A 19,000-nucleotide genomic window follows, 5' to 3' on the forward strand; every position below is an offset into this window, starting at 1 on the left:
TTTGTTTATATTAAGATATTCGTCAATGGAGTAGAAGGAGTTGACCACTAGTAAGTCTTTCAGGCTCCTTTTAAACTGATCTTTATTTGTAACTAAATTTTTTATGTTTGTTGGCAAATTATTGAAGATTAGTGTTCCTGAGTAGTGGACCCCTTTTTTAACTAAAGTAAGTGCTTTTAAGTCCTTGTGCAGATCATTTTTGTTCCTGGTATTGTGTGTATGAACTGAGCTGTTTGTTGGAAAAGGAGATATATTATTGATGACAAATTTCATTAAGGAGTAAATATACTGAGAGGCGATAGTTAGTATACCCATTTCTTTGAAGGGGTTTCTACAGAACGTCCGTGAATTTACTCCACAAATAATACGTATTGCATGCAAGCCTTTTCATTTTTATGTCGCCTATGTCTGCTAACACTCGAATTGCAAATACAGATTTGTTAACGCATTTCTGCAGTTCTGTGGTTTGCTCCTCCCAACTGAATTTATTATCAAGTTGTAATCCCAGAAATTTAAGACTGTCAACCTCTTCTATCTGCTCTTCTTCATACTTTAAGCATATGCTGGGTGGAAACCTCTTACAGGTTCTGAATTGCCTATAGTAGGTCTTTTCGAAGTTTAATGTCAGTGAGTTTGCTTTAAACCATTTATTAATATCCATGAAAATATCATTAGCAGATCTTTCTAGAACTACACTCGACATACTATTTATTGCAATACTTGTGTCATCTGCAAACAAAATGAAGTCTGCTTCTGGAAGTTTAACTAATGAGAGATCATTAATGTACACAAGAAAAAGCAATGGCCCTAAGATGGATCCTTGTGGGACACCACATGTAATTTCTTCCCATTCTGATGATGACTGATGACTTAATTTACTAATCCCTAGCACTGACACCCTTTGTTTCCTGTTAGCGAGGTATGACTTGAACCACTTTGCAGCACTGCACGTGACAGTATAATTTATTTAAAAGGATGTTGTGGTTCACAGAATCAAATGCCTTTCACAAATCACAGAAAATACCTGCTGCTTAAAATTTGTTATTTAATGAATTAAGTACATTTTCACTGTAGGTGTAAATAGCCTTCTCGATATCAGAACCCTTCAGAAATCCAAACTGTGTTCTTGATAATATGTTATTTGTGGTCAGATGGTTGAGAAGCTGCCTGTACATTACTTTTTCTAAAATTTTTGAAAACACTGCCAAAAGTGAAATCGGGCTCTAGTTTGATGGTATCTCTTTATCACCTTTCTTGAAGAGAGGCTTAACATCTGCATATTTTAGCTAGTCAGGAAATGTCCCACTTACAATTGGCTGGTTACACAAGTAACTTAGAATTGTACTAAACTCACAAGAACATGCCTTAATTAACTTTGTTGATATTTCATCGTAACCACTAGAATGCTTTGTTTTTAAAGATTTTATTATGGAAGTTATTTCTTTTGGTGAAGTGAGTGACATATTGATGTACCTGAAGCTATCTGTAAAGGCTAGTTTCAGATATTCAAGGGCATCATTTACTGATCCTGACAATTCCATTCTATCAATAACGGATATATAGTACTTGTTAAATAGATTTGCCACACTATACCCATCGGTTACTAATGTGTCATCTACCCTAAAGCTATTTGCTCCTGTTCCTTTCTGGTTGTACGAGTCTCCTCTTTCACTATATCCCATATTGTTTTTATTTTGTTCCCTGACATTGATATCTTCTTCTCGTAGTGCATTTGTTTAGATGTCTCAATTACTTTTTTTGATATTATACAGTATTCCTTGTATTTAACTAACTCATCAGCATTGGAGCTATTCTTGTTCGACAGATACATTTCCCTTTTTGTCTTACAAGAAATCTTTATTCCTTGTATAATCCATGGTTTTATTATAGACTACTGTTTAATTTGAGTAGCTTTTAGGGGAAGACAGTTTTCAAACATGGTACTGACATTGTTCATGAGTGTGTTATATTTTTCATTCATGCCATGAGCACTATAAACATCTTTCCAGTTCATATCTTTGAGCAGTTTTCTAAAACACTCAATTTTTGGTTGATTGACTACTTTCCTGTACTCAGATTTAGCAGTCTTGATAATCTGCTTGGAATTTACATCTAAAACAAGGAGCTGCATGTCATGATCTGATAGTCCATTTATTACAGGTTTTATTTTATGATTCTGTTCCTTTGATTTGTATATAAAAATTTTATCAATGGCTGTCCTTGAGGATTTAGTGATCCTTGTTGGAGAGTTTACAGTGGGAGTTAGATTGAAAGACAACATTACTAACTGCAGTAAATGTTTACTGGAATATTGCATTAGAAAATCTGTATTAAAGTCACCAGCAATCAAAATTTCTTTCTTTTTTCCTGTTAAATAACCCAAAGGAGCTTATAGATGATTTATGAATAGATTATAATTTCCTGCAGGTGCTCGGTAAATAGTTACTATTATATAGGGTCTGTTATGGAACTCTACTTCTGTTGCACATGCTTCTAGATGCTGCTCTAAACAGAATTTATTGATGTCATTGTTCTTGAATTTATGGCAGTTTTTAATAAATGTGGCAACTCCTCCTCCATCCATATCTACTCTGCAGAAGTAGGAAATCCTGAAATGTCTAAAATATCTATACCAGTGGTCACTTGATGTTCAGAGAGGCAGATTATATCAATTTCGTTAGATGAATACATTTCATCAATACAAATGAGTAGTTCATCAACTTTATTTCTGAGCCCCGGAATGTTCTGGTGTAATAAAGGTAACTGATACTGCATACTATGGGGATTATAACTGCTTTGGCGAAGATAAACTGGCAGTTTCTGATTACTTTCTGTTAAACATTGTTTAACAGAACAGAACAGAACACACCATGCGAAGTAGCTCCCACGGTCAATTTCGTTAATCAGTCAATGAATTTGACATCAATGACGTGCCTGGACTGTGGAAGCGAGGGCTAGAGAACCATGGACATGATTCGCGGGTTGAGCGGTAATCAGGCGTTTTTTCGTTGTGGCGTGATATTTTAACGAAATTTCAATCCCGAAGCTACACTGGGAGAGATGAAAATCTTAATATAATCAGTTATATTACTGAATTTATTAAGTCGTAAATACTATAAACGTGATATTTGCAACTTCTATGTGCTGCTACCTAAGAGACTTCATATGTGACGAAGCATTTGGTTACTTTAAGTGAGTTCGAATGTGAGGAGTCATCCTGTGACAGAGGTAGAGCATGCCCTTAGCACTTTGTGACGTGGCAAAAATGTGTTCAGTACTTTAGTCCTATGTTGCAGGAGATGTCAGATATGTTGGCTTAATAGCGAACTGTCCAGTATACTGCTTGATCGGTGACGCAAGCGGACGTATGTGTTTCATGAGAAAATTCAAAATGACGAGTGTTTACACTAAACGATTATGTCCCCCCCATGTAAATTGATCTGCTTGGCAGTTATGGTAACAGTCTCTCTGGCCTTTGTGCGTCTGGTAGGGCTGGAAGGGCTGAAGATGACCACACAAGTGCCATTGTGGCCAATGTGTGTGCTTTCCTCACCCGACCGGCAGGCACATGAAGAGGCAGTGTCTTGGCCTCCACGGTTCCCTGCAAGCCTTAAGTAGCTCAAGCTTCGTGATCGTAGGTGTGTGCAATCAGCAAGCATTTTTCACCAGATATGTGTCATGTAAGATGGAAACGTTATGGTAGAGGAGGGTGCTTGTGTTCTCAAATGTCAGTGCATAAAAGACCTCGGATAAATTTAGCGCTATGATCTATTTGTTACGAAAATTTTAGTTACATGATCCCTTTTGTCTTCGTATACACGTTGGGATGGACCATGTCAGTCACTGTAATGTGATAACCAGTCGGTAGTTCCCACCGATGTAACTTTGGGTGCTGAGATCACTTGCCATTCATCCGTGAGCCTGGACACAAGGCTTATGGACACTTGGACAGTGTGGGAAGCAGACATTATGTCGTGACGGTTCAAGTGAAGACCTGGAAGGGGCTTATTTTACTAGCACCTTACATCTGCTTGGAACTGTTAGTGAGTGTGTGTTTTATAGAGTCTATTTGTGGTATCGCCGGCCGGTGTGGCCTAGCGGTTCTAGGGCTTCAGTCTGGAACCGCGCGACCGCTACGGTCGCAGGTTCGAATCCTGCCTCGGGCATGGATGTGTGTGATGTCCTTAGGTTAGTTAGGTTTAAGTAGTTCTACGTTCTAGGGGACTGATGACCTCCACTGTTAAGTCCCATAGTGCTCAGAGCCACTTTTTTTAATTTGTGGTATTCATGTTAGACGGGGTGGAATTTGCAACTTTTAGGCGTTCGTTAGTGATGTTTTCGTCTGTGATATCTTATTCCCACCACCAAACTGTTGCACTGTAATCAGGGCAGGGCATCAGATCTGAAGTTTATGGCAGCCGAAAGCTAATGCTTCCTACCACCTTCTGACTGGCGGCACCACTGCACAAATTGTTGCTGTCACCCGATGCTTTGTTTTTGGGTTAGCACAATTTCTGGTCTGTGCACCACATGAGCCAGCCCTGTGTGCGGGCCCGTCTCCCAACCTGTGCGGATGGAAATACCGACGTGTCCAGCGCGGTTGAGATTACTGGTTTGTTTGCCCTGTGGTGCAAAGATGTGATTGGAAGGTTTTTTCGCCAGATATAGCTCCTGGTGGTGGAGGAGCGTAGTTGTGGAAACACTAACAAGTCCACATAAAACCTCGGATGTAAGACGAGTATTTGTCCTGCAAATTGCATTATTCCGCGCAATCAAACATTTTGATGAGATAGGTCCTGCCGAATATACAAGCGGTCAATCAGAAGGACCTCAACAGTTCTGGAGAACATTGGCATCAGTACAGTAAGGATTCTGACATAACTGCACCACTATCCACAAGTGGGATGTGAGATGACATCATATTAGGGGAGGCACTGCAACTGCATTATTTCCTACCAGAGAGGAGCCTTGTCTCCCACAAACTGAATATGTAATATGTTACTGACATTGATTTGAATTTTCTGTCGTGAGATCCTTCCTCTTCAGCACAGACTGTGTCTTTTCCCATCAGTTTCCAGATTGAAGGGGAGAAGCGAGGGAGGGGAGGGGATGGCTGGGAGATCTCCTAAAAGGGAGACTGGTGGCTCAGAACGGAACAAGTGCGTCTTTTCCCACAGTGACAGTGGGAGAGGTGTGGGAGAGGGAGGTTTGAGGGTACCTCAGGACTGATTATCCCTAACGGAACATAACTCCACTTAGTAGGCCGATAGGTTACTAGGGCTGAGAGGTGGAGGGGCGGATTGATTAATCATATCAATTAGTTAGCATATCAATTTGATAGTAAGAGTGCACCAGAATCGGCTTTATTCTACTTCTATCGTTTTCTGCAACCTCTTCCAATGGTGATAGATCGTCATCATTTAATCTTTTCCCAATTTGTCTATTTCAGTCCCCCCTTACGTACAATTCATGTCCCTCTAGACATTCATTAATTATTTCTTGTAAACCACCTAAGAAATACCTCTCCTTCTCATCAGACATATTACAGTTAGGGCTATACACCCCAAATTAATTCCAGTTTTATTCCACTAATTTTTGTTGGTAGACTGATTGTCTTATCTTCAATTATTTCCAATTAATTATTCTTTGTTTCCATTTTTATCTTATAAAAACTGCTATGCCTGCTTTTGATCATTCAGTCGCCTCTCTCCCTGCTCAATGTTACCAGTTCAAGAAGGGAAAAGTTAAGATTTGGTGAAGAGAAATATGAGGCGTTGTGTGACTCTCTTTGCTTGGATCCTCTGCAAGAGGCCTGCCTGGCATAGGAGACACTACCATCAGCTACGCTACCACCAGTATAGCCATCTGCTTCGTTCAAACATGTGAACCTTCTCGCCCGCTTGTAGAGTGCTACTTTAAGTCGATGTCTCCTCGAGAGTCCATCGGAAACACTTCCGCAATTATGGACGGCTGTAGAGACAGCATGGCTCAATACTTCAGCAGTGGACTTCCAGAGCAGCTTGTCTAGTCCATGACTCATGGATCTGATGCAGTATGCCAGGCAGAAGGAGATCCGACATGATTTTAGGCGGCACTCCAAGCCTTTTTCACCTGAGTATATTTCAGTACTGTCGAGAAGTCAGCCACATCTACTACAAACCATTTTAGATGTTGAAATATTCAATTTGGGAGGCCTTTGCGCTTGCAACATCTGGTACAGGAATGAAACTTTTGTCATCAACACATGCTGCTTAACTATAATTTTTTGCCAGTAAAACAATACAGAAGCCGTGTGCATTTCTCAAAAACCTTATGGAATCATTAGTTTACGACAAAAGTGCCACATTTGGTTTGAGCTCACAATTTTACGTATTTCCGTGGCAAGCATATCAGCTTTCAATCTATGTCTTGTTGCACCATCATCTTCGGCTATGTTTACCTCTGTCTTGTTCCATCACTATCTTTCGTCGAGTTGTGATGAACATACTTATTAAAGGAGTTCTCCTAGCGTATTACGAATCTATGCAGTTTAAATGTTGTATTGCAGTAAAAAGCACATCAAAACACCTTCCTCTTCCTTCCTAAATTACTGGTTAGTTATTTCGTTTCCCTTTTGGCTACGCTGAATGAGTTTTTATTTTTATTTGTATCGTTTCCTTGCATTGCATACTTAAATTATATTTTGGTGTTATTTAGCAGTAGCGTATAGAAAATTCTGTATATAAACGATTTAGAGACGTTTGCACTGTTCTACTGATTGGGAAATGTTGCAGAATATTTCAATTGTTTGATTTGTACATAGCCTCCAGTCCATTTAGTTCAAATGGAAGTAAACGACAGTATTAGTGTGTTAATGACATCGCTTATATTTTCTATTGTTGTACTCGCGTGCAGATACCACTGTCAGACTTGAAAAGTATCATAGAAGCACTTAGATGTACAAATATACAGGGTAGTCCAGTGATCGTGACCGGGCCAAATATCTCACGAAATAAACGTCCAACTAAACAACCACAAAGAACGAAACTTGTCTAGCATGAAGGGGGAAAACAGATGGCGCTATGGTTGGCCCGCTAGATGGCGCTGTCATAGGTCAAACGGATATCAACTGCGTTTTTTAAAATAGGAACCCCCAGTTTTTATTACATATTCGTGTAGTACGTAAAGAAATATTAATGTTTTAGTTGGAGCACTTTTTTCGCTTTGTGATAGACGGCGCTGTAATACGAACATATGGCTAACAATTTTAGACGAACAGTTGGTAACAAGTAATTTCTTTCAACTAAAATACAGGACGTAGGTACGTTTCAACATTTTATTTCGGTTGTTTCAATGTGATACATGTACCTTTATGAACTTATCATTTCTGAGAACGAATGCTGTTACAACGTGATTACCTGTAAATGCCACATTAATGCAATGAATGCTCAAAATGATGTCCGTCAACCTCAATGCATTGAGCAATACGTGTAACGGCATTCCTCTCAACAGCTAGTAGTTCGCCTTCCGTAATGTTCGCACATGCATTGACAATGCGCTGACGCATGTTGTCAGGCGTTGTCGGTGGATCACATAGCAAATATCCTTCAACTTTCCCCACAGAAAGAAATCCGGGGACGTCATATCCGGTGAACTTCGGGCCATGGTATGGTGCTACGAAGACCAATCCACCTGTCACCTGCTACTCAATAACGCATCAACCGCACGCGAGCTATGTGCCGTACATCCATCATGTTGGAAGTATATCGTCATTCTGTCATTCAGTAAAACATCTTGTAGTAACATCGGTAGAACATTACATAGGAAATCAGCATACATTGCACCATTTAGATTGCCATCGATAAAATGGGGGCCAATTATGCCTCCTTCCATAATGCCACACAATACATTAACCCGCCAAGGTTGCTGATGTTCCACTTGTCGCAGCCATCGTGGATTTTCCGTTGCCCAATAGTACATATTATGCCGGTTTAAGTTACCGCTGTTGGTGAATGACGCTTCGTCGCTAAATAGAACGCGTGGAAAAAATCTGTCATCGTTCCGTAATTTCTCTTGTGCCCAGTGGCAGAATTGTGCACGACGTTCAAAGTCGTCACCATGCAATTCCTGGTGCATAGAAATACGGTACGGGTGCAGTCGATGTTGATGTGCCATTATCAACACCGAAGTTTTTGAGATTCACGATTCTCGCGCAATTTGTCTGCTTCTGATGTGCAGATTAGCAGCGACAGCAGCTAAAACACCTACTTGGGCATCATCATTTTTTGCAGGTCGTGGCTGACGTTTCACATGTGGTTGAACACTTCCTGTTTCCTTAAATAACCTAACTATCCAGCGAACGGTCCGGACACTAGGATGATGTCGTCCAGGATGCCGAGCAGCATACGTAGCACACGCCCGTTGGTCATTTTGATCACAATAGCCATACATCAACACGATATCGACCTTTTCCGCAATTGGCAAACGGTCCATTTTAACATGGGTAATGTATCACGAAGCAGATACCGTCCGCACTGGCGGAATGTTACGTGATACCACGTACTTATACGTTTGTGATTATCACAGCATCATCTATCACAAAGCGAAAAAAGTGGTCCAACTAAAACATTCTTATTTCTTTACGTATTACACGAATATGTAATAAAAACGGAGGTTCCTATTTTTAAAAAAACGCAGTTGCTTTCTGTTTGACCTATGGCAGCGCCATCTAGCGGGCGAACCATAGCGCCATCTGGTTTCCCCCTTCAAGCTAGACAAGTTTCGTTCTTTGCAGCTTTTTCGTTTTACGCTTATTTCATGAGATATACGGCCCGGTCACGATCAATGGACTACCCTGTATAATTTGACGGTGCACTGTGTCTTACATAATGTGTGAGCCTAAGAAGTTGAATTACTCAAATTCTTCCAATTATTGGCTGCGATTCAGACTGATTATTTGCTTTTGTAGTTTCCTGATTAGCACAGACTTTAGGCAATGTCTATATCTGTACGTAAAAAGTTGGTCAAGTTAGTTTTATTACATTGCTTGAGTTAGCGCAAACAATTAAATTTATCTGTATTTTAGTGTTTTATTTAGGCATGAAAACAGCATTGGGCAAATAATTTCAGAGCTACAGTCATGTTATATGCTAAGGTCGACAGGTGTGTATGTGTGTGTGTGTGTGTGTGTGTGTGTGTGTGTGTGTGTGTGTGTGGAAAATAATACTGTGGCAATTAATGCAAACATTGCCTTTGTTATGTATCTGACGTATTTTTTGAAACATTTTAAACTTGGAAAGAAGATTATGTCACTTGAAAATAATCATACCAACCATTTATATGTGGAATTAAGTAAATCAAACTTTGCACATCCACTAGTGCTATTTAACCAGTACATACATGGAATAAACACGGTATGCATATTTGTATATGTGTATGTGTATGAGTGTGTGTGTGTGTGTGTGTGTGTGTGTGTGTGTGTGTGTGTGTGGCTAATGTATTTTAGATGGGCAAACACTGCAAGATGCAACTTTTATTTAAGACGTAAGTTTAAAAACATAGTTTTGAAGTTGGAACACAAAAAGAAGTAGATTGGCAGCTGCTTTTGATGGCTGCTATGGGGCTACATTTGATTTAATTTTCATGTACAGTGAAATACCACTGGGTGTTTGGTTGTGTTGTTTTAAACCTATGGGAGATGGAGATGAGATGGAAAGGGGGAGGTGAAGGGAGTGGGATGGGAAGGTAAGATCTTGGTTCGTTATTTGATGATGGTGAAGTCATTGCTACACAAACTTGGATTATGATGTCATTGTCCTACCTGTAGGAAACTCGCATTAAGACTTACACTTAAAGTCAGTGGTATTGTAAGATTCAGTACCACATTTGAGGGCAAAGGGAGCCAATTATCTCCATAGATACAATGCTGACACATAAAAGGATCTAGGATCACTCTCTGCTTCTGCTGAAGGGACAAACTTATTTGCAAGATTCGACATGAGTGGGAAAGTACTTTTGACGTGTATCAGTGCTACATCATGCAACATCCCATGAGAACTGTTACATAAGAATAAAGCTGACAGAACTCTCACGTCTTTGACAGTGGTACGGTTGCAAGTGGGATTCACAGGTGGCTGCTTGGTCTATTGTCGTAGGACTTGCTGTGCTGGTTGGGCGTCTTCGGGCATTTAAGGCAAGGGGTATAGCTTTCCATTGGATTGTCACATGGAGTCGGCCGTAGATGACCGACCACTAAATGTTTCTGACTTCTTGGAATATTGTTCAGAATCATGAGACGAAGCTACAGGTTGCATGCTACTCTCATGCACTCATTCTATGACAGTCGGTAATCTCGCATAATATTATTGCACGAAACGACTACTGTGCGCTATGTGCACATAAAACTGCCGTAGCGACAACCCGACCCAGTAAATAGTTCAACAGGATGGCTGCAGATACAGCATATCTACATGCTATCCCCGCATTTTTTGTTGACCCGGTGTCGCCAAGACGCTATGATCGATACGTAATATGCTATAATGCTCTTTTATCTGGAGGTCGTCTTCCGAATATATAACCACATCAAAAGAACAGATGTTGTGAAATCTTCAGACGCAAATCTGTAAAGGTAGAAAGAGACGGTGCTAAAAGTTCTCCTGACCTGCGGACATCGGTGAGACGAAGTGCAGAGAGATTGACATCCCACCGGCGCTGTGTCCGAATATCGTGATTTGCTGCGGGTCACCGCCAAAGCGCGCGATGTTTCTCTGTACCCAGGACAGGGCCAGCTGCTGGTCCTTGAGGCCCGCGTTCCCAGGGGCGACAGCGTCTCCCGTGCTCAGGAATCCTGGAATCAGCCATGAAATTAATGACATAAGAAAGTAATTCACAACAGAAACAAGCGAACATTGCAGACTGACAGTTACTGGCACATAGAAATGTCCTTATCTCAGTTCTTTTGTTGCTTATTCATAAGGGATTTCTAGAATATCTTATAACAGCATAGTCTCTAAGACTTGTCCCCAGTAAGTAGTTCAAATATAGTTATCGCTTACAGCAGATGGCAGTTCCGAGAAGAAAGGAAGGATTTTTCTGAGGTACCTGCGTTCAGGATGTGAGCGATCGTGTGATCGGCTTTCACAGAGAGAGGGGGGAGAGGCGTGAGCCAGGTGTACCGAAAGTTCGGCCACATAGCTAGGGAAAACTCTACTGAGTGCCAGAGGTCGCTCTTACTGCTACATGCAGGTTTCAGCAGTTGTTATTGCACGAGTTTGAGTATTTTCATCGATATTCCAAACAAAGAAAGGTTAAAACAGGACTGTATAAAAATCTGTTGTTTCCACTTGTAAATACTGCAGTAGCCTATTGCATTTGGTATCTATGAACGTTTGCAGTGGGTTCAGTTATACAATACCAGCATCTGTGAGTAGTCTGAATAATCCAGAAAGAGAGTAATGGAATTTAGGCAAGGATATCTACTTTCCCATATATGTCACGATAGTCACAGTCTAAGATCTGTGATGTAATGCAAAAGTACATGAATTATTCAAGCGCGAGATATAAAGCAAAATCAAGCAAGAAATATCATAGCAGAATGCAATATTCCAAAAAAATAATTAGAAAACAATATTTCATAATATAAAATGAAAGGCCTGATTTATCCAACACGATAGTCGAATGACAGGAATGGAGAAACATGTATGGAAACATGGAAAATAAGTTCTGATCGGCTGGCAGTGCTGTGAGATCCCTAAAAAAAACTCAACAACCACTAGAAGGCGGTTCGTTACCCAACCACCTTAACAAATAAAATGTAGATATCCATGATGCGGGTGTGTTTTATATGTAAAAGTATATTTCTATAACGCAGGTATCAATATCTTGTTTTGAAACTTCGTGCAAATAATATTGTAAAATTTTTGCTCAAGATATTCCTACGTAACACGGAGTGCCGAAAAATGACGTGTAATCGCAGTTATGATGCAACAATATTTTTCTGGAAGCAGGTTGGTTTTATTTAGGATTCAAATACATTATATCAGTCCACATTTTTTCGGCTACAAAACACTATTTCTAAACAAAATCTTCGTTCAGTGCGACAGCCTGACGCCACCTCGCAGGATGGCCTGTATACTGCATGGTACCACTCCACTTGCCGATATCGGAGGCAACGTCTTGCCTCGTGAGTAATCTCCCGATCATTCACGTGCTACTTCCCACGGACTGTATCCTTAATTAGGCCAGACAGATGGAAGTCGGAAGGTGGGCAAACACCCTTCGGTACCCCAACTGGTGGACGAGTGTGTCTATCGATAAACAAGTCCAGTTGTGCAGCGAGGTGGTTGACTAGGATCCGTCGATCACCTTGAATGAGAATGTCCGCACGTTCCTTCATTGCATGAGTCGTAGGTCTGTGGGGCCAGGAAGCACGAGGGTGATCGGACAGGTTTGCGCGACCTTGTTGGGATGATACGAGGTGTCTCGCCCAACGGCTCACTAAGCTTTTCTTCACTGCAAGGTCCCCGTAGACGTTCTGCAAGAGCATACGAATATCTACGACGTTCTGGTTTTCCACCAAACGAAAGTCAATGACTGCTCTCGGCTTGGAACGCATCTCCGCTACAGATAACATTGTGAAGGCTACGTATAGAGCCGCAACCTATCGGAATTTCATGAAACTATAGGGGCTGAAGTGAGAATATTCCATGACACTCCACAACCAATTCCGTATTACTCAACCGTAATTGCTCGAGAAAATATTTTGTTGCATTTATTGTTAAACGCTCCTCGCAATTCCTCATTCTTGTGACATTTCTTGAAGCGAAGCGCTACTTTCTTTACACAGTGAAGGCTGTTGGAGAAAAACATTGAAGTCTCCATGCCGGCCGGGGTGGCTGAGCGGTTCTAGGCGCTACAGTCTGGAACCGCGCGACCGCTACGGTCGCAGGTTCGAATCCTGCCTTGGGCCTGGATGTGTGTGACGTCCTTAGGTTGGTTAGGTTTAAGTAGTTCTAAGTTCTAGGGGACTGATAACCTCCGATGTTAAGTCCCATAGTGCTGAGAGCTATTTTTTTTTAAGTCTCCATGACAGCAGTATACTGAACAAGGACGGTCTACGCTTCGGTCTTTCTGGTCACTCCCATGTGTGTACTTCCCAGTTCATTTACACTGCCGAGTTTCCAGCGACTTTCAAAAGGAAAGAAAATAACTACCGAGTATTGAGTGTGGTGATATGGTGGCTTGCTAAGGGAAGAAAATACCGTTTACCAGTTTCTGGGAGCGTTAGGCGCGTATGAAACTTGAAAGTATTACATAAAAATTACGAATTAAGGATATGGTTGAGACCAAATATACGTTAATCAGTGCGGACTCGTCATTCACAATCTGTACAGAAACTGGGCTGTTTGTCAGGAATCCTACACTTGCTGATGGCGGAATTAACTGCATTATGCTTCTCATCTCCAGATCACCTAAAATACTTGAAGATGATCTAACAGTGAAACTGTTTTCATTAGTTCTATTGGCTGTCCGAAGCATACGTTAAGAAATGCTTTTCTACCCTATTACCTTTAAAATCATCATATACATATGTCGAGTCACTCTTTGATAAGTGAGCCGTGCTGCGGATCGCGTTGGTGCTGTTTGTAGGTTTCCGTCCTCAGTTGGAGGCCAGACCGTTTCTTTTACTTGGCATGATTGCGGTTGTTTGTCTTCTTCTTGTCTTGACAGGCGCCACTAGTTTCGCAAGCGTTGCCTGTCCGATAGTGGCAGCAGCGGCGGTTACGATATTTAATAAATGTTGCCCTATCTTTGGGGCGACGTCGTTGTTTTTCCGTGTCGTGTGAATGTGGCAGTTCGGTTGGGGACTCAGGAGGAGCCAGGTCCGCGCAGTGCGAAAACACGTCGGGACCACTAGCGGCGCGCATGGACTGCCAGATGGAACGGCTGTGGTTAGTAGGGTGCACGACCTCGTCGTAAATTGGGCTTTAAGGTGAGTGCATTTTATTTCAGCTAGACAAACCTCCACCATTGTGGTATCTCGGGATTCTCCAGCGACTTGGGTTCGTGTTGCTGCTCGTAGTGTCGTCAAGGCGAAGAGCAGCGAGTAGAGTGCTTGGGGAAGGCGGATCTGATTTTCCTTCAAGGTCTGATTATCCTTCCTCTACTTGTTAGTACTATTTTCTGAGTTCAGCTTGTTACAGTTTGTTAAGTTCAACCAGCGGTGTTTTTTCCTGCCTACTGGGCGCTAACGCCCTAGTTACCTGCCCTGGGGGTTAGTGTATGTAACGGTAGTGTACGTTTCTTCGCCTTGCCAATGCTGTCCGGTAAGGCGTGTAGTTTTGACAGATTTCCTGATTGTTGCCCGTTTGTGATTCTTCTGCGCTGGAGCCGGCCGGGGAGGCCGAGTGGTTCTAGGCGCTACTACCTGGAACCGCGAAACCGCTACGGTCGCAGGTTCGAAACCTGTCTCGGGCATGGATGAGTGTGATGTCCTTAGGTTAGTTAGGTTTAAGTAGTGGACTGATGACCTTAGAAGTTAAATCCCATAGTGCTCAGAGTCATTTGAACCATTTCTACTCTGATGTTAGTGTTTCCTTTCTCGTTCCGGGCGCTCTAAGCACAGTATTGTGGGGGTGTAGTGCAGTCCGCCGGTTCCGGCTTTGGGGTATTGTTCCATTCTTTCATTTGCTTTATTGGACGTCAGGTAGCTTCAGCAACATTGTCATTAGTTATTCGGTAGACTGCGACTAGCATGAGTTACCATCTTGTGACGTGAATGCCACCCTTGACTGCCTATCTCATAGGTCGCAAAAGTGTTTGTTGCCGGACCTTCTCAGATGTCGATTGCTAGAGCACCGTCTGTGACTGGTCCTTGTGCTTTATTATTGTATTATTTATTGCCGTGCCTTGTAATGCCTACAGTAAAAGTTATGTATGTCTAGTTAATAGTTTCAGTCGCCTTCTGGAATAAATCTAGCAGTGTAAGGATTGTGTTACAAGGTTAATATCATATTATGTCAGCGTTTTGTGGTCGGTTGCTTGTTTCTTTTAATTAACCTTTGCTTGTATTTGCTGTTTTACAGCAGGCTTCTAATTTTTTTTTATAATTGCCGTTCCTGGCATGTAAGGCCTTCAGCCATGATTGTGGTCATTTGCCTTGAAAAAAATAATTCGATATTTGTATTTTAGCAGTAAGCCTTAAAGCATTATTTACTGCAATGCCTAGCGTCTAGTACCTTTTGCTATGTTTGTGGCCACTTACTTTTTAATATTTTAATACCTGTAAGTAGTAATTGCAGCGAGTTCTGAAACATTCTTAATATATGGCCATTCTTGGCGTGTAAGGCCTTCAGCCGTGATCACAGTGGCTTGTTTCTTTTTTTTTAACATTATCTGTATCCCTATTATATGGTGATTTGCTAAATTGTAGCGCACTGAAAACACTATTATTATACAGTTTTTATTCCTTCATTAATAACGTGTGGTATTTTTTATTTATTGTTGAGTCTGGAATTATTGTTTTAAAAATAAATGTGTGTAGCTGCAGAAGGCAACCAATAGTAACCGAATTCGGCCTTCCCTTGACTATCAGGTCATAATAACGGTAGAGTTTACCTCAAATGACATTACAGTGAACGCAGACGTGATGTCTTCGTGTACTGGATGATAGGCTAGCCACTCAACATCTGGCACTATCGAAATTTTCATCAATGCTTAACTTATTGCAAGCTACGTCCATTTAAATCTATTTACTGTACTGTATATATCAGGTTTCATCCCCCTTTACAAAATGAGTTTCCCATTGACTTCCCTAACATGCTCTACGTTTTCTATCTTCTACTTGACACTTGGCAAGCGACTTTCAGTTAAAATTTCTTCCATGCACCGGATCATAAGTAACAGATGTACGAGGAGTATTCGTCATGGATGTACGTGTACAACTGGTTGGTTTCGGAGAGGGGGCAAACAGCGAGGCCATTGGTCCCATCGGATTAGGGAAGGACAGGGAAGGAAGTCATCATGCCCTTTCAGAGGAATCATTACAGCATTTGTCTGAAGTGATTTTGGGAAATCACGAAAAACCTTCATCTAGAGGAGCGGACGGGGGTTTGAACAGTCGCCTCCCGGATGCGAGTTCAGAGTGCTAACCACTACGCCACCTCTCCAGGTTTAAGCGCTGTAGACGCATGGTTGCCGATAGGTGAAAGTTTGAATCTGATACTGAGACGCGCTTGGGTACTCTAATGATTGGGTAACTGCTCGCGATAACCGAGGGAGTTTCGAGTCGTGGTTTGGTACAAATTATCATTATTGTCGTTCCATTATACAGCTCATGGTTGCCCATATTCGTAACTACGAAAACTTTCATGTCTGCTTGTAGCGTCGGTGCGTATGCATGACATAATTGTCGTTCCTGTTTCGTTGCTGTTCCTGTGGAAACAGCCCTATCGATGAACAGAGTTAATTTTTCTCCCCTCCCCCGCCTCCCAAGAGCAGCTGAGGCCCAATAATTCCATCCGTTGCTTTTCCCTCTTTGATAAGGCCGTTGAGAGGTAAGGTAACTCTTATAAGGAGTTACCCTCGGCCTCAACTGTTGACGACTTTATACGATATGTAAGCAGTGGTTGCACTCAAAGCTGGGATCATTGGCAGTAACTAATGCAGAATATCAGGAAACAATACTTACCAAGTTGCCCCAGGCGATAATTAATAGTGACGAGTATGACACCGTAGGAGACGAGGAAGTCTGGGCCGTATTCCTCGTCAGAACCACTGCCACCTCTGAACCCACCACCGTACACCCAGAACATGACGGGCAGTTGCGCGCCCTCCTCCGGAACGCCAGGCACGTACACGTTCAGATAGAGGCAGTCTTCGGAGCCGCTTCCGTCCGGTTGGATACAGTCACTGCCATATTGGGTGGCATTACGCACTCCTTCCCAGTTTCCAGCCGGCTGTGGAGCCTGCAGAACAGTTATTTTTCATTCGTTAATGGAATTTGAAACGTCCCCTTTCAAAAATTACTGAGTGACAGTGCTGGAAAAAGTCTTACGTTATTTGATACAGAAACAGCTGAGTAACACACAACATAGATAGTTCTGTCTTTACTTATTCTGAATATCACTAAACTGAAAAACAAGATTTTTGGCTCAACGCAATCTGACTTTCAATAATCCCTAAAAAAGAATGGCCCTAACTAACAATAACCTATTACTTTCATGAATCACTTACCTCACAAAAACCTTCGTTACTCGAACTACTGCAATACAACGAGCGCCAATACTGCCAGCTAAGTAAAAGATTCTAACTACTAAAGGCACTAACTACTGATAGGCATAGTAAGTAAATGAAAGATTTTGATAGCGAGCAAACAATATATTTACCTTAATAATGTTTAAAAGTGTGTGTGTGTATACATTCTTGACATCCATCTTCACAAATTTCCTTTTTCTGGCGGACACACGTCCAGATCGTCCGTTTATATTAACCTCTCAAAACTGTGTCATCTCTCTCTCTACATCCACCACTGCTCGCGGCTCACCTCCAACTGCACAACGCTACGCGCTGTTCACTTCCAACTGCCCAACACTACACAAACGAGTAATTCAACAACGAGTCCAACCAGCCACAGACTGCACACAGCGCAGTCAGCGATTTTCATACAGAGCACTACATAGCGTTACCAACATAAAACCCTCAACAGCCTACTTACAAACTTACGCTTTACGTAATGAAACGTTTCAGGGAAGCGGAACTGGAACGGCTGGCATAAAAATATTGAAAAGACGATAGACCTCTATTTCCTTTCATTGTTTAAGCTTGTCACGTCATTTTCACTGTTATGTCCTACTAGAATAAAAGACAATGCTGAGGCTCTGTTAGATTTATTTCATTTGTGAAATAACTCAAATACACTATCTGGTTATAGGTATGCTGGCACCCTTTGTTCAAATGGGTCTGAACACTATGGGACTTAACATCTGAGGTCCTCGGTCCCGCAGAACTTAGAGTTACTTAAACCTATGTTATGTTATGTTATGTTAACCGGGGACCTAGAAACGACGGAGGGACTCCGTCCCCGCCGCAACCACAGTGGTCCGCAACCCCACGACGACTACCGCAGTCCACTTCGCCCTCAGAAGCCCCACACCGAACCCAGGATTATTGTGCGGTTCGGTCCCCGGTGGACCTCCCAGGGAACGTCTCACACCAGACGGGTGTAAACCCTTATGTTTTCGTGGTAGAGTAATGGTGGTGTAGGCGTACGTGGAGAACTTGTTTGCACAGCATTCGCCGACATAGTGTAGCTGAGGCGGAATAAGGGGAACCAGCCCGCATTTGCCGAGGCAGATGGAAAACCGCCTAAAAACCATCCACAGACTGGCCGGCTCACCGGACCTCGACACAAATCCGCCGGGCGGATTCGTGCCGGGGACCAGGCGCTCCTTCCCGCCCGGAAAGCCGTGCGTTAGACCGCATGGCCAACCGGGCGGGCTACTTAATCCTAACTAACCGAAGGACATAACACACATCCATACCCGAGGCAGGATTCGAACCTGCGACCGTAGCAGTCGCGCGGTTCCGGACTGAAGTCCCTTGAACCGCTCGGCCACCGCGGCGGGCACATCCTTTTTACTGCGAAATTGTGCAGTAGTTGTGAAGAGAGGGGGACCAACTGATATAAAAGGAAGCGAGGAGTGTTGTGTTGTCAGTAGAGAAACAGCAGAATTGGTTAGTCAGCAGGGATCAGTAACTACATACGTGGACTAGTCACCGTGTGTCACCTAACAAATCCATCAGGGACCTTCCAAAGCGGAAACGCGAAGGATTAAATACAGATAAATCAAGGCCAGGTAGACCTCACTTACTGACGGACAGGGACTGTCGAACATTGCGGAGGGTAGTTGCCAAAAACCTTTTGACATCGGCGAAAGGGATCACTTGTGCTTTCCAACGTGCAACCAACAGTCCAACTAGCACAGTGCTGTGCATAGGAAGTTGAAAGGAAGGGAGTGCAATG

General features: G+C 42.3%; 1 protein-coding gene across 1 annotated transcript in view; it reads right to left on the reverse strand.

Moving 5' to 3' along the window:
- Nucleotides 1-19,000, reverse strand: part of LOC126252074 (cholinesterase-like) — a 92,878-nt gene that overhangs the window by 66,283 nt on the left and 7,595 nt on the right. Inside the window, exons 3-4 of the mRNA XM_049952926.1 lie at nt 16,667-16,943; nt 10,640-10,825 (exon numbers count right to left, since the gene is read on the reverse strand). Of these exons, the coding sequence (XP_049808883.1) occupies nt 10,640-10,825; nt 16,667-16,943 (463 nt within the window). The remainder of the gene's footprint in view (nt 1-10,639; nt 10,826-16,666; nt 16,944-19,000) is intronic.

The sequence above is a fragment of the Schistocerca nitens genome, chromosome 4 (assembly GCF_023898315.1).
Source record: "Schistocerca nitens isolate TAMUIC-IGC-003100 chromosome 4, iqSchNite1.1, whole genome shotgun sequence".
In the NCBI taxonomy this organism is placed as follows: Eukaryota; Metazoa; Arthropoda; class Insecta; order Orthoptera; family Acrididae; genus Schistocerca; species Schistocerca nitens.